At 41.0% G+C, this 16373-nt stretch overlaps 2 gene segments (V, D, J or C); both read right to left on the bottom strand.

The window, feature by feature from the left end:
- Positions 1 to 7339: 7339 nt before the first annotated feature.
- On the bottom strand, positions 7340 to 8165 carry LOC129515758 (T cell receptor beta variable 20-1-like). The segment is given in 2 exon segments: positions 7340 to 7779; positions 8135 to 8165. Coding segments are annotated over 2 exon segments (471 nt in total).
- Positions 8166 to 12955: 4790 nt separating this feature from the next.
- LOC129515757 (T cell receptor beta variable 19-like) lies at positions 12956 to 13629 on the bottom strand. The segment is given in 2 exon segments: positions 12956 to 13416; positions 13549 to 13629. Coding segments are annotated over 2 exon segments (510 nt in total).
- Between the last annotated feature and the right edge of the window lie 2744 nt (positions 13630 to 16373).

Here is a 16373-nt window from a genome sequence, read left to right as displayed (position 1 = left end):
AAATGTTATTTTGGTAGATAAATGTTTGCTTTATTTTTATGTTCTGAGGTCATCTGTAATAAAAGACAATTTTTTATGATGAAACTTGTGGTTGGAATGGGGTGGTTTAGGACCTGTTTTGCTGCTTTAGAAGAGATATGCTTCATACTGCAGTACATGGAAGGAAATGGTATGACGTTCACATATTCCCAGAAATAGTTGGCCTACATGTGCAATCTTGGATTTGTCAGAAGTGTTCTCATTAAAAAAAAAAACAAAAACAGAAAAAATGTGAACCCCTTCTTTAGACTGATTTGCAGATCTAAGTTTGACGATAACAGATACTTAACTATGATTGCATTCTAGTCCTGGGAACATGATACAGTTTCTATAATCTATCTTTCTATAAGATATCTTCAATATCGGTTACGTTGATTGCCCACCACGTTCACAGCAGGAGCTTTCCTGCTCCCCAGAAAAAAAAGGGCCACGAGGCAGAGAAGTCTGAAGCACACGGTTGGCTTGGGGGAAAAGAAGTGGCAAGTGGCCTTGCCTGTAAGGCTCCCCTGTCCCCATCAGCCACCTCCTTGTGATGTGATCGCTTGCCATTGCCTTCACAGTCACTGTGGGTGTAAGAGAAGATTTCATAGCATGTGGGAGCCGGGGGGTGGGGGTGGGCAGGGAGAGCTGGTGAAGGCCACCAGGGTGTGTTTCAACATGCTCTTATTTTCTTTTTCCCAGACTCTGCTCTTTTGCTATTTTTTTATGAAGTCACTTACACATTATTCATTTCTTGGCTTCTTTAACTTGTCAATTTGCCTTCTCCCCCTGTCCCTTTCCTCTCAGGCCATGAATCATATAGCCTGGAGTTTATCAATCCATAGTTTTACTGCACTTATGAAATCACAGAGCAGTTATTTTATGTTAAAAAAATGTTGAGCTATTCAAAACAGTATCTGTGACAAATGCACAATGCATCTAGGGAAACAATAGAATGACCATTTTGCCGGAAGCAATCAACTTAGGAGATGGGTTATGACTGGGGATTTAAGCCTCCGTGTTATTCTTTCAAATACCACTGTTCTTTACCACATCCAGGTAGCCATCGCCCTGAGGTTTATATTTTTATTCTCCTGCTTTTCATTATATTTGTAGTACTTACGTAAGATCTATACGTTATAGATTATTTAATGTTGCACATCTTTGCAAATTAAAGGGGATCGTTTTGTTCATATTTATTTTCTGTGAAACGTGCTCTTTTTCCATTCAGTGTTACGTCTGTGATATTAATTCATGTCGATGCACATGATTTTAGAGAATTCATTTTCACTAACATGTAGCATTCTATGTACTCACTCTAATTTATTATCCATTCTCGAATTAGTGTTTTTTCTCTAGGTTCTTATGCCACTACAAGCAGTACTGCCTTCTTGTACATTTTTCTGCATATCTAAGTGCAAGATTTCCTCTATACCTGGGAGTGTGGAGATTGAGCGGGAGGGTGTTTCATGTCAACTGTACATAATGTGGCCAGATGCTTTCCGGATTAGTTCAGCCAAATAAATTGTCCCATCAACAAGTTGGTGTTTTCAAATGCTCCACATCTAAGACCTAAAAAATCGTTCATATCCTTTTAATTTTGTCAAGTTAAAATGTGTCTCACTGTAGTTTCAGTTTGCATTTTCCCGATTGCTAAGGAGGGTAAATGTATTTTTCACATTTAGAGGCTAATAGTGTTTTCTGTAAATGGCCCTTTGCCCGTATTTCTTTTAGCGTGGCTAATTATTATTTATTAGTAACAGTTCTTTGTATATTCCAGAAACCAAACCTTTATCAGCTATATGTGTTGTTAATATCTCTCCAATCTGTGGCTTATGTTTTCATTCTTTTTGTGATTTCTTTTTTTTTTATTGTGATTTCTTTTTGTTGTTGAATTTCTTAACTTAGTGGAGTTCATCATTCTTTTATTTTGGGTGTGCATTTTTAAAATTTTTTAATAGAAAATGCTCCCATAGCTGAAGCTCATAAAGATATACTTCCATGTTATTGAATATTTAGAATTTTTCATTTAAGTGTTTAATACCTTTACTTAAGATTTTATTTATTTATAAATAAGATGTCCAAGGGAGCATGAGAAGGGGGAAGGGAGAGGGAGAAGCAGACTCTCCACTGAGAAGGGAGCCTGATTTAAAGCTCGATCCCCAGCCCCTGGATCCTGACCTGAGCTGAAGGCAGACACTTAACTGACTGAGCCACCCAGGTGCCCCAAAGATTTAATCCATTTAGAATTTATTTTTACTTATTCTTTGAGGAAGGTTTCAATTTGCCTTGCCTTCTATGGACAACCACATACAGCAGAATAACTTACTGAACTTACTGTGTATTACATCATTCCCTTATACATCCAGTGATGGTTGTCATGTATTAGATGCCTTAGATGCATGGCACTATTTTTAATCTTAGCATTATTTTCCATTTGTCTCTTTGTTTATGCCTTTTTCCATTATCCTAAGTTATAAAATAATTGCACGATTGGTAGGGTGCTCTTTTGTGATTTTAATTAGTGCTGCATTGAATACAGAAGAAATTGCACAAACTGGAATGTTTGTACTTTTGGGTTTACTTATTCATTTTCATGGCATGTTTTTACACTTATCAGATTTTTAAGAAATTGTCTATTTCTTAAATTTTAATAATTTTTTGTATCAAGGTGTTGCTTGTATAGATTTGTTCTTAACTGTTTTATATTTTATGTTACTATTTATAAATGGTCTCTCTCTTTAAAAAATATAGCTTTTAACTCACTAGTTTATGGAAAAAAACTGACTTTTTATGTTAATTTTGAATTCAGAAAACTTAAAATTTACTAGATTTTGTGATTAATAATACAATGATTCTTTAGATTCCTTTGGGTTTATATGTATGTATGTATCTTTTAGAGAGAGAGATAGAGAACCAGTGGGGTACGGAGGGAGAGAGAATCTTAAGCAGACCCCATGTGCCCAGCATGGAGCCTGACAAGGGGCTGATCTCGCCCCCCAGAGATCATGACATGAACTGAAATCAAGAGTTGGATGCTTAACCCACTGAGCCACCCAGGGACCCCTCGCTCTTCTTTTAAACTGATCATCTGTAGATATCACATTTTCCTCTTCCTTTCTCATTATCATCCAATTTTTCTTGTTCCACTGGCTGGAGATTCAGCATAATATTGCCTAGAAACGATGATGGCATTTATTTGCTTATTTACCAATTGTGTATGCATTGGACAACTATAGAAACCAAATATATGGTAAATGCTGTTGGGTTCCACTATTTCAAGGGTCTATGAGCATCCCAAGAAATGCTCCAAAAATGCTGCAATTCATTCTCCCAACCAGCACCTAAAATATTTCACCTGAGGAACCCAAAGTATCCAACAACTCAGAACATGGAAGATCTATGATTGCTCTTTATGTGCCAGAGGTATTTTACCGAAAGATCCGCATCACCTCTTAGTGGTCAAAGGGAGCAAATTCACCAGATGCCCTCTGATACTGCCGCCATCTGCCCTGAGGTGAGTGAGAGGTTTTGCCAGTTCCATGTTGCAATGGAGCAGCCAGGAACCTCAAGTATCAGAGCCCGACTAGGAAACAAGCAGCCCTCCTGTGGCATGTGCCTCCATACTACATAGACGTGTTATTAGTAGTATAATTTCCTTCTCAACCATTTCTAGCCACCATTCAAGGTGAGCATGCTCCTTAAATTTCTGCCCTAGGTTCTCTACAATTCTCTTTGTATATTCCATCATCAAGGGATCATGCTTTTTCATTCTCCTTGTTGAATGTCCTGAATTTTTAGCTCTCTCCAATCTCACCTTGTACTCACCCCCTTCTTTCCTCTTTGCTCATGCCACCTTACTACCGACACCTTTCACTGAACACACCAATTTCTTTCCTGCCTGAAAAATGTTGCACTGGATCTTCCAGCCATGCCAGTCAGTTCATTATCCCCAGTCCCACTTAATTAACTCCAGGTCATCTTTAGGACGTCATCTTAAACATGACTTCCTCTAGGAACTTGCTCTGGCACCCTATTAGGTCTTCTTGTGTCATAGGCAGAGGCAGCTCGGTCCACACAATATGCTCCTCCGCCTGACTGATACAGGGGCAGAGACACCAGACCTCAACAAATATTTTTTTCCTATGACTTTGAAACTTTAAGAGACCTAGAGACAGAAAGTAGTGGTTTCTGAGGCTTTTTATGCCTTTCTTTCAGAAAGAATATGTATGAGCTCCTGTTGCTTAGGAACACGGGGCTAGAGTTTCTGTTCTCATTAAACTGTGGTCAATTGTCTCTTTTCTCATCCCTCTGAGCTCATCTGGCATCCAGGCAACCAATTCCCTTTAATATGTAAGTTAGTGTTTTAGAGGCCCTTTCCCCCAATATCAGATTACTTTCCTCTTATTTTTAACAGCTTTATTGAGATAAAATTGCAGAATATGTGCAGAAAAACTGCACATATTTGGTGAATAGAGTTCAGTGAGTTTAGAGATAGGTGTGCCTCCATGAAATCATTCCCACAAACCAACAGACATATCTGTCACCTCCAAAAGTTTCCTTGTGTCCCTTGTTATGTTTTTGTGGCAAGAGCACTTAACATGAGACTTATCCTCTTAACCAAATTTGAAGAGTACAACACAGTATTGTTAACTGTAGGCACTACGGTGTACCGCTATGTTGTAGAGCAGATCTCAAGCAAGTCTTCATCTTGCATAACTGAATTTTTTTTGTCAATCCGACAAATCCCATTTCCTTCCCATAGACCTTGGCAATCACCATTCTACTTTCTGCTTCTATGACTTTGACTCCTTTGGCCACTTCATCTAAGTGGAATCATACTTTATTCATGTCTCTGTGACTGACTTATTTCACCTAGCACGTTCTCCAGCTTCATCCATGTTGTTGCAAATGGCAGGATTTTCTTCTTTCTTAAGGCTTAAAAATGTTCTATTATATGTATATACCACATTTTATTTATCCATTTATCTACTAATGGACATTTGAGTTGTTTCCATATTTTGGCTGTTGTGAATAATGTAACGAATATGGGCGTCCAGACACCTCTCAAGGTCCTGCCTTCAATTATTTTAGGTATATATCCAGAAGTGGGATTGCTGGTAGTTCTATTTTTTTTAAATTTTTTGTGGAGCCTCCATATTGCTTTCCATAGCAGCTATACCACCAATTATGTACAAGGGTTCCAATTTCTTCGCATCCTCATCAATATTTATCTTTTGTTCTTTAATAATAGTCATGTGAGGGATCCCTGGGTGGCACAGCGGTTTGGTGCCTGCCTTTGACCCAGGGCGCGATCCTGGAGACCCTGGATCGAATCCCACATCAGGCTCCCGGTGCATGGAGCCTGCTTCTCCCTCTGCCTATGTCTCTGCCTCTCTCTCTCTCCCTCTCTCTCTCTCTCTCTCTCTCTCTGACTATCATAAATAAATTTAAAAAAAAATTTTAAAAAATTTAATAATAGTCATGTGAAATGATAGCTTATTTTGGTTTTGATTTGCATTTCCCTGATGATGAGTGGTCTTGAGCACCTTTCTATATAACTGTTGTCAGTTTACAGGTCTTCTTTCCATGAAATGTTTATTCAAGTTCTTTGGCAATTTTTAAATCATGTTATTACTTTTTTATTTGCTACTGAGTCGTAGGAGTTTCTTATATATTTTTAGATATTAACATCTTATCAGATATGTGGTTTGCAATCATTTTCTCCAATTCCATACAATAATTAAAGAGTATGGTACTGGCATAAAGACAGATATGTAGACCAGTGTAACAGAATAGAGAGGCCAGCAATAAACCCACTCATACATGGTCAACTGGCCAACTGGTGCCATAATGGGAAAGGACAGTCTCTTCAATAAATGGTGTCCGGAAAACTGGATATCCATGTGCAAATGATTGAAAATGGATCCCTATCTTGTACCATGCATAAAAATAAATTCAAAATTAATCAAAGATTTAAACATAAGACCTGAAACTATAAAACTTCTAAAAAGAAAACACAGGAGAAACACTTGTCTATGATGGTCCTGGCTATGATTTTTTATCACCCTAAAAGCACTGACAACAAAAGCAAAAATAGACAAGGGGGAAACATGAGAATAAAATGTTTGTTTTCCTTTTAAACAGTGAATTGGAGGTTTTATACCACTGAGAAACTTAAAACTAAGATTTTCTACTGGCCTTTCAGTTTCTATCCAAGACATGGTAACATTCCCTTGTTGCCTCTCCTGGGTTCAGCCCTCCACTTGTAAGGGGGAGTATTTCAAAGGTCTGAGCCATCCCTACCCCCACCCCTTTGGGGACAGTGAACCCAGAGGGTTTACTCACAATCAAGTAACTTTTTAAAAGGTGGATGTTATTTTGATTGTTTTCATGAACATTTTGGGAGCAAGGAAAAAATGATAAAGACATCAACTAATCATAATTTCTTTAGTTATTTGAAGTGTTGTTTTTAAAAGGATTGTGTTTATTTATTCATGAGAGACACAGAGAGAGGCAGAGACATAGGCAGAGGGAGAAGCAGGTGCCCTGTGGGAAACCCGATAAGAGATTTGATCCCAGTACCCCGGGATCCCGACCTGAGCCAAAGGCAGATAGATGCTCAACCACTGAGACGCTCGCCCAGCTGCCCCTAGAGAGTATTTTTAATTGACTATTGGTCAGTCAGAAGTAGTCAGAGGGCTTTCCATATTACAGAATGGAAAAAACAGCCAAAGGGGTAGGAGGTTGCGATAGAGCCCATCAAATGCTTACTGTGGATGCCTGAGTTAGGGTATATACTGGAGCAGCCGGAATGGGACTCCCATAAACTACTCCTGGAAATTCTTTTTGTGCCATGTTGCATTGCAGTGCCAGCTGACTCACAACCTTGCAGATCTCTCATGTGTGAGGTAAAAAGTAGACACACAGAATAGGAATATCCAAGGATAGGAGAGACATAAATTAGGACCCTGACTTCCTAGAAACCTGTGGAATTCCTCCCTTGATGTGTGCTGGGCAGTCAGGAAAAAACCTAGGTCTTACAGTTTTTAGCTCAGGGGTATTTCCATGGCAGTGGGCCACTTTATAGGACCCAGCTCATTCCCACATGAGCTTTCTTCATGGAAAGAAGACATGTAAATAGACAACAGTTATACAGAAAGGTGCTCAAGACCACTGGGTGTAGTTCTCAAACACCCAACCTTCTCCACACTCTGTGCTCAGATGTTTTCTCTCTCTCCTTCCCTCCCTCTCTACCTCCCTCCCTTTCTCACTCCCTCTCTCCAACCCTCTCTCTCTGTCTCTGACACACACAGATGTATCAAACAGGGAAGCTGTGGTTTCCTCTCCCCAGCCTCACTCCCCAGCACCTCCAGGGTTCGGGTTCAGGGTGGTGGGAACCAGGGGGCTGGGACTGGGGTTCTTGTCTGGGTCTCTCATCTCTGCTCCAGGCTGTGTGACTAGCACCACAGAAGTAGAGGCCACTGTCTCCAGGACCTGAGTTCGTCACCATCAGGGAGGAAAACTTGAGGTTTGGGTGGCTAACAGGGAACTTGGCTGCAGGGAACCCCTGCTCATGTGTGGTACTATTGCCCACGTTAGAGGTCACCATAAGGGTAAGGCCCTGCTTCGGGAACTGGCGATACCAAAACATGGTTGTGGCTTGGAGGTCCACTGTTTGGCACTGGATCTGCACGGTGGCTCCACTCTTACAGATCATTGTGCTGGGCACCTGGAAGACGAGGGCACCGAGTCCAGAGCCTGTCCAAACAGAGGTCAAAGAGGTGACGGAGGCCAAGAGAACTGTCGCATGAGACCACAGCATGAAACTCACAGCCACACTCCCTCTTCCTTCTCCCAGCATTCAGAGATTCCTGTCTTTTGGTGAATCTTCCTGCTAGATGCCCTAGGACCATGATCACCCATCTCCCCTGCCTGGTGACTTCTCACCTGACCCTTCATCCCTCCAGAGAGTGGGGATGTCCCCTCTCGGTTTGCTCTGCATAAAAAAAAAAAAATCTACTTCACTCATGCCAATGCGCGCACACACACACACACACACACACACACACACACACACACACTTGCCAAACGAATCAGATAATAAGGTTCTCACTGGGCCCCAGGAACAGCAGAAGCATCAGCATCTTCAGGTGATGGCCTCATACCATACCTCTCTCAAGATAGACCACGCTCTTCCTTCTCTCTTTCTCCACCCCTAGAAGGATGGACCACGGTTTACATAATCCTGACGATGCCTCAGTCCACCCCCTGGTGGTGACTTTTTTTTTTTTTTTTTTGCCAGGGGTACAGGATCCGTGCTCTATGAAAGAGCCACACAGACGTGGTTGAAAGGGGCCTCAGATGTTCTAATTCTACTCCTAACTTTATAAAACACTAAGACCCAGATCACTGAAATGACTTAAACAAGTTCCTTGGCTTTATTCAAGAAAAAGACTATATGTTTGTGTAGCAAATGGAATAACAGTCAGTCCTTTATTTCTGTAACGTATCCTCAAAGTAATGGAAACAACTCATGATTGTTAATCACTAGGACTGTGAGTGAGACTCAGAAATTCTGGGCTCTAAGCTCAATGTTTCTCATACTGATAAGAAGGACAACTTCTCATCTTCTAAATGAAGTATTTATTTCACAACTGCCTCATGCCAGTCTCCCTCATATTGACAGACCTAATACCACACATGGCTATTTATCAGAGTCTGTAAGTCTCAGTGTACAACACTGTGGAGGCTAGGAGGATAATTTGTTTACAGCTCTTTCACCATGATACAGGTCATATGCTAAGTATTGGCCAGTGGCAGTGGGTTCTAGGAGATTTAGGATATTATCTCTGCTTTTGAACATGCTGGAATTTGTATTTAAATGGCTCATGCTCAGAAAAGTATAGCAATTTCCAAGGTTAAAGATTTTTCTCCAAAGCATTATACTTTCACTCTTATAACAACCTCTCAGTTGTGCTTCATTAGTATTTAGTTCTTTATATCTGGAGTGAATAACTCAGCAAGGTGGACTAGGACTTGATCCATCAAATTCTGTTGTACTATATTGATGTAGATTTTTATCATAACAAATATAATATTGTGTAGTAAATATTACTATACGTATCATATGGGTACATGTATTAAAAGGCATCTGATATGCTTCTGTGGCTGTATTTTTTTTCATGATGGAGAAAGACCACATCCTGGTGGGTCACTTCCCACCATAACTGTACGTTTTCCCTGCAAAGAGTAGGTGAATGTACCTGCAATGTATTATTTCTCCACAACATTATGACACATATATGGGATGAAGTCTCTGGAAGCCCCTGGAGCAAAAGAAAATCTTTCTACTCCTTTGAGGACCGTTAGCCCTCAAGTATACATATACCTATGGTGTTTTAAATTCAGAGTCAGCTAAGGAAGAAATACATTTCCTAGAACTTTCTTTGTGGTATAGCTCTTGATTAGAGTTGACCTCAAGAAAAATATTTGCAAATGAAGCAGCTGTTGCCATTCTCCAAAGTCATCATCGGTCTAAGATAGTGAGGAATGAGATCAGTAGTACCATTTTATTATATTATGGTAGCTACTCCTCAAAGATGGCACTCAGATGAACCACCATACTTACCATCATTCACATTCCTCTAAGGATCAGGGCTGACTTGCATGTGATGGAAGGGGCACTGTATGATTTTCATACATACTCTTATAGATTCCACTTGGGTCTCTTGAATGCTTACTCTTGGGGAAGCCAGCCAGTATGTAATAATTTGAACTACCCTGAGGCTACCATGTTGTAAGGAAACCCACCTAACTGTGTTGAAGGGCTATGTGGAGAAAGAGAGATATGCAGGCCTGGTCTAGAGCTGTCCTGGTCACCCCAGGTGAGGTATCAGATATGTGTATAAAGAAGCCATCTTGGATATCCAGCCCAGGGGAGCCTTCAGATATCTTCAGCCTTGGTGACTATCTGTTTGTCACTTCATGAGAGATCCCAAGTGGAAACTGCCTAACAGAGCCCATTCAAACCACAGAACCATGGCAGAGAATACATTCTTATTGTTAGCCATTAGGGATGATGGTGTTTCTAAGCTTTTAAAGAGAGACTTAAAATACATATAATAGACTGCACAAATCTTAAGTATAAAGTTTAGTGAATTTTCAGAAATGAATGCACCTAGATCAAGATAGAGGACATTTTCAGAACCCCAGACTCCTCCCTCATGCTTCTCTCCCAGTAAATTAAAAATACCTCCACATGCATCCACTGCTCTAACTTCATACAGTATGTACCTTTGTGTCTGGCTTCTTTGTTCAACATCATGTCTATGAGGCTCACCCATGATTTTGCAAATAATATTTGATTTTTTTTGCTATATTTTATTCTACTCTACAAATGAAAAGACTATTTGTCTATTGCATTGTTGATGGACATTTGAGTGTTTTTCCATTTGAGGTCATCATGAATAAAGTTGTTGTGATATTATTTTTCTCACATATCTTTTCCTATTTCCTTAGAATCCTGAAATATCCCCTGAGTTTGCATACAACTAGCAAATTGGTTTTCTGGTTTGTCTAATTTACTACTGATTGCTTCCAGTGTAATCTTAAATTCAGAAATTACTTTTACTGTAGCTAAGAAATATGATAGCTCTTTGACTATATTTTTTCTATAAATTATTCTTCTTCATTAATAGATACAATGACTCCTCAAAGCTTTCTAAGGAACAATTTAGTGATATTTTGACTTTTTGGATTTTCATTTCATACAATGACTCTTAACAACTTGGTCACTGGAATGGGGGTTATTATGAAACTTGACAGCTGGGACACCTGGGTGGCTCAGTGGTTGAGCGTCTGCCTTTGGCTCAGGATGTGATCCCGGGATCCAGTATTGAGTCCCACATCAGGCTCCTTGCATGGAGCCTGCTTCTCCCTCTGCCTAGGTCTCTCTCTCTCTCTCATTCTCTTTCTCTCTCTCTTTCTGTGTCTCTCATTAATAAATAAAATCTTAAAAAAAAAAAGAAACCACAGCTAAAAGGTTCTTTCTAGAATCAGGACCACTCTGAAAAGGAAAGTAAATGTTTCAATCGTTTTAGAACAGAGGCTTAAAAATCATGTAAAGTCTATATTCTTTGTTTCATAAGTTCATCAACCAACAGGAGGAAGTCTGTACCCTTTAAGTTATGTCTAAGATAATAAAAATGAAATTGTCTGTCTACTACTGTGCTCTCCTTCATTTCTTCTCTCTCACTGGACAGATAGCCTCACCCCATCCCATAACCTCTGGAATATGGCTTGCACCAGGTAGCAGAGAACTCTAGGGACTGTTCTCCCACTGGTCCATGACTGCAGCAGCTGGCTCAGGAAATGATTGATCTGGAGGTATCAATGAACATGCTCTGGACAAAGTAAAGCATCTTAGATCCATCCCATTTCTGATGGCTTCTTTACTATATCAGAGGACATTAATTGCAATGAGGTCTAGTGCTCATCATACTACATTTAAGCGTTGTAATTCCTATTCATAAGCTAGTGTCTCTTTCCTATTTCTGTTTTTCAGTACTTTGGTCTCTGTGTGAGTCAAGCTTCCATAGAATATATGGGAGAAGAAATCCAAAGCTAACAATTCAGAAAAGAATCCAAATAAAATGCACAAAGCCCAGACTTATATGTAATGGTCAGGGACTCCTTGTGTTTTCCCAGAAATTATTTGTCCTGGAAGACACAGAGCCATGCAGGAGAACAGGCTGAGGTTCTTAAATGTTTCCAAGAATATTTAAAAAATATATTTAATCCAGCATTTTTAGTTATATGCAATGGGAGGGATAATCTGAATAATATAGACTGTCATTCATTTCCGCAAGCAGAATTATGTGACCAAATAAATATTTTTAAACAAATGAAGTCCCAAGAATTAACATCACTTGCCTTAATTTGATAGATAGGTGTCAGACCACAAAGGGAGAAACCACACAGAAAAATAAGCATTTGTAAAATAATGCTGATCCTCTGTCTGCTGATTAATCATGCAAATGTTTCTCTCAAGACCAACTCTCCCTCCTAAGCACCAAGCCAGCCTACTGGGTATTTATTTTTCTTTTTTGTTTTCCCAGTTTTTAGTTATTTTTAGTAATCTCTACACCAAATATAGGGCTTGAATTTACACCCCAAGATCAAGAGTCTCATGTTCTTCCAACTGACTGAGCCAGCCAGGTGCCCCCCCTACTAGGTATTTCAATGCAAGTATCCAAGGAAGTTTCCCTAGAACTAGAAACTCAGTTGTGTTCAATACCCTCACTCTACTCATTTTTCTAAATCATCTTTGTTGCCATATTCTGGGGGTGGAGGTGACCATCTTCATTCATAATTTTATTTCATCACTCCCTCCTTAAGGCTGTATCACTGTGGGTTCTTGTCCACTTGGTGAAATCTGATTCATCATTTGAGTTTCATTGTGTGGTTTTGCCTTCTTTTGAAGCCCTTCCTGATGTCACCAGACAAAACCAGCCATGTTATCTCCTAAAGCCCACTGACGTCTCCGATTAAGCATATATTGTATGAAACTTCATCACAATATTTGTCTCCTACACATTTTTGTCCCTGCTTGGCTTTTAGTATTCTGAAGGAAGGGACCATTTTCTGCTCATTTTAGTTTTCCAGTATTTGGTAAGAAGAGCTAGGATGTAAAATTAATATTTTTTTCTTTTGTCTATTCTTTTTCTTCCTCCTCCTCTACCCTCTCCTCCTCCTCCTCCTCTACCCTCTCCTCTTCCTCCACTCTTTCCTTCTCCTCCTTCACCCCTCCTTCTGCTTCATTCACTCCCCACCTCCTCCTGCTTCCTCCTCCACCCTTTCCTCCTCCTCCCCCTTCCTCTTCTCCTCTTTCTGTCTTTATCTCTCTCTGATGTAGATATAGATGTAATTCTTAAAACTAACTTAGTGGATGGCCGAGGTGTAATGCCATTCTACAAAGCACGTTGATGGCAGCAGCTGCTTTGGGTGCTTTGGCAGGTAGAGGAAAAGTCCTGCCACCTGGTGGGAACTCAGGGCTTGAGACCCATTTCTGCATAGAGAGGAGGTGGCTGGGCTTCACTGTGTCTCTACCACTGGCACAGAGATATAGAGCTGTCTGGTTCTTTTGCACCGATGTCATGGTGAGAGAGAAGAATGCCTTCTTCATCCGAGAGGCACTGTAGCCTTCAGGTATGTCTCCTTTCTGAGCATCATTTTCTACCAGCGAGTAGTAGATCAGTCTCAGCCCTTGCCCTGGGTCTTGTTGGTACCAGTACATAGAGTCATGATTAAAATCCTGTTCACATTCCAGAGTCACGCCTCGTCCTTCCTCTCTGAACAAATATTTGGGGGTCTGAGTGATTCCACCACTTGCTGTTCCTATGGAAGAAAGAGAGGCTCTAGAAACACAGCCTGGGAAGGTGCTTACTGCTGCTGTCATGGGAGAAAAGGCTTAGGTTTGGAGCTTCACACCCTTGGGACAGGAATTTGTTCCACGACCCCAGGACTCACCTGCTCCGAGGAGACAAAGGGCCACACAGCAGATCACCTGGTTACCCATAATGGGAAGGGTGGGTTCCTTGCAGCTCTAAGCACCTCCTGGAAAACAAATAAGGAAAGAAACTTAGCTCTGGGGATCCCCTGGCTTAATATGCAGAATTTGTCAGAAGGCTGGAATGGATAGTTGGAAAGGACCCCAGAGATATTCCAGACAGGCTCCCTCACTTTGCAGAGAAAGAGACAGACAGGGGAGCTGAAGCACCTGCACCCCCGTGGGCCTCCCTCCCCAAACTGCCTCCACCTGGGCTGAGTGGGCAGGTGGCCCCAGGGCTGCAGGCCACAGTCTCTCTCTGATTGGCCCCTGCTTTTACCATCCCAGTTACTGTACGCTTCCATTACTCTGGGAGCTCTGTAGACACTGGTCAGACAAGAACCTAGAATTCATTTTCATCCCACAGCTGGGGCACATAGCACCCCACTCTCATCCATCCTGCACGCATGGCAAGCTCTGGCTTTCCTTGGACCCCTTCTCCCTGGCTGGTTAGACTTCTGTCTGTCATTTTCGTTTGCTTGCATGTCCCCATGCCTTTCTTCCATTCCCACACTCATTTACCATTTGAGTTTTTCTAACTTGGGTATCTTTTCACTTATTCTCTAGTTCTTAGATAATTTTGTCCTTTTCTTTCATTTCTTCTCTGAGTTTAATAAACTTTTTCTTTCATTTGTCTCCGAACTTCTGGTTACAGGTGGGTTATCCTATCTTAAGCTGCTTGCTTGAGTGTATTGAGTTCTGTTTGGATTGTAGACTCACATTTTCTCCTGACTCATGATCATTTTGGGGGAGAGTCTGTGAAAAATGTGTGTGTGTGTGGTTTTCTCTATTCTATAGATTTTACTTTCTTCTTACTCATTTTCATGATGTTGGGGTGTTTTACACTATGCCCAGCTTAATGGCATCTGTTTTCACTGTTCTGGCAAAGCCCAGGTTGGTTTGGTTGGTTTGGTTGGTTTGGTGGTCTGGTTGGTTGGCATTCATGATGGGGGTGGGGTAGGTCCCCTTAGTTTGTGACTCTCTTGTTTTGGGGAAAAGCTGCAGGTTCTCTTAGACACTTTTTCTTCTTTTTCCCCTTCAGTACCAAATTGCAAAACGACCCTTTTGCCTTTCTTTTTTTTTCCTCCCTCAGAAGTTATACTCTTGGAAGACTACATTCCTGGTCTTTCACATGGAGTGTGCTATGGAAGCTTCCTGAAGTCCTGCTCAGGGATATTCTTCTAAGGGTGTCTCCCCACCTCCCAACTGGCACCCAGCCACTGCCCTCCTCCATCCTAGCAGGGAGGGGAGAGCCAGAGCATGTGAAATAACTTCAAAATATCAAAAGGCAGAAACAGAAAACATAGTAAAGTGACATGATTTCTACCCCATCCTGGTGAGGGCCGACTTCCTTGGCACATATACATTTGAAGTGACTTTGCGTTCACTTGCCTTTTGATTTTCTGAAATTGTCCCATCAAAGCAAGTGATAATAAACACTTTTCTGTAAGTTGCCAATGTTTGTTGACTGATGAGAATTTTAAAAAATCACTGAGATAACAAAAAGTTGAGCTTGCTTTCTTTTCTTTCTTTCTTTCTTTCTTTCTTTCTTTCTTTCTTTCTTTCTTTCTTTCTTTCTTTCTTTCTTTCTTCTTTCTTTTTTTCTCTCTAGGAGGCTTCATGCCCAGCCTGGAGCACAATGCAGGGCTTGAACTCAAGACCTTGAGATCAAGACCTGAGCTGAGATCAAGAGTCGGATGCTTAATCAACTGAGCCACCCAGACGCCCCCAGGTGATATGTTTCAAATTAAAAATGCTTGGGGACCACATCTTTCTCCTAAATTCCAGACAAATCTCCAACTCTATTTCCACCACCTCTGGGGATCTTGTAGCAGGAGTTCTTAATCCTGGCATCCATACATGCCTGTACAAGCACTAAGTGAGACACAAAGCCAGGATTGTTCCAGAAAGAATAAGAGGCAGCACAGGGTGGTATAAAAAGCACAACTATATGAGCCAGACACACCTGGGTTTGTACTCTTCCTTCTCATTCTCTTTCTCTCTCTTTCTTTGAGTCTGAGAAAAGAAAATGAATTCCCGGAACCGTATTTGCTTTTGCTCACATTGAAAATGAAGAAAATATTTCCTTTGCTTGATTGTCTTCGATGATTAAATGAAACTCTACATTTAAAGCATGCCAGAGAGCTCCCTGCTGGGAGCCTGCTTCTCCCTCTGCCTATGTCTCTGCCTCTCTCTCTCTCTGTGTCTTTCATAACTAAATAAAAAAAATAAATCTTTAAAGCATGCCATAGAAAACTTGAAATAGAGTATGAAGTGAAGAAAAGAGGACCTTTCCTCAATAAATATTTTACCTGACAAATTGTATCTAATTTATTTTAAAAGATTTTATTTACTTATTCATGAGAGACACACAGAGAGAGGCAGAGACACAGGCAGAGGGAGAAGTAGGCTCTCTGAAGGGAGCCCGATGTGGGACACCATCCCTGGACCCTGGGACCATGACCTCAGCCAAAGGCAGATGCTCAACAACTGAGCCACCCAGGTGCCCCAAATTATGACCAGTTTTTTACAAAAAAAAAAAACTTTACCTTTTTCTGCTGACAGTGTTAGTTACTGAGGCTGGGTTGGGATATTCCTTGATATATTTGCACAGCCCTCCCCTGTTTCCATGCTCACCGTGCCAAATTCTTTCTAGCTTAATTTGTTCGCTAATCAAACGATGTGCCTCCCTCCCTTCCCCAGCCCACGGCTGTTCTGAGGTGGGGCATGGAGGACGTTTGTGCAT

This window comes from Nyctereutes procyonoides, unplaced genomic scaffold (assembly GCF_905146905.1).
Source record: "Nyctereutes procyonoides isolate TBG_1078 unplaced genomic scaffold, NYPRO_anot_genome, whole genome shotgun sequence".
NCBI lineage: Eukaryota > Metazoa > Chordata > Mammalia > Carnivora > Canidae > Nyctereutes > Nyctereutes procyonoides.
The sequence above is the reverse complement of the archived record's forward strand: the minus strand, read 5'-3'. Positions and strand labels throughout refer to the sequence as shown.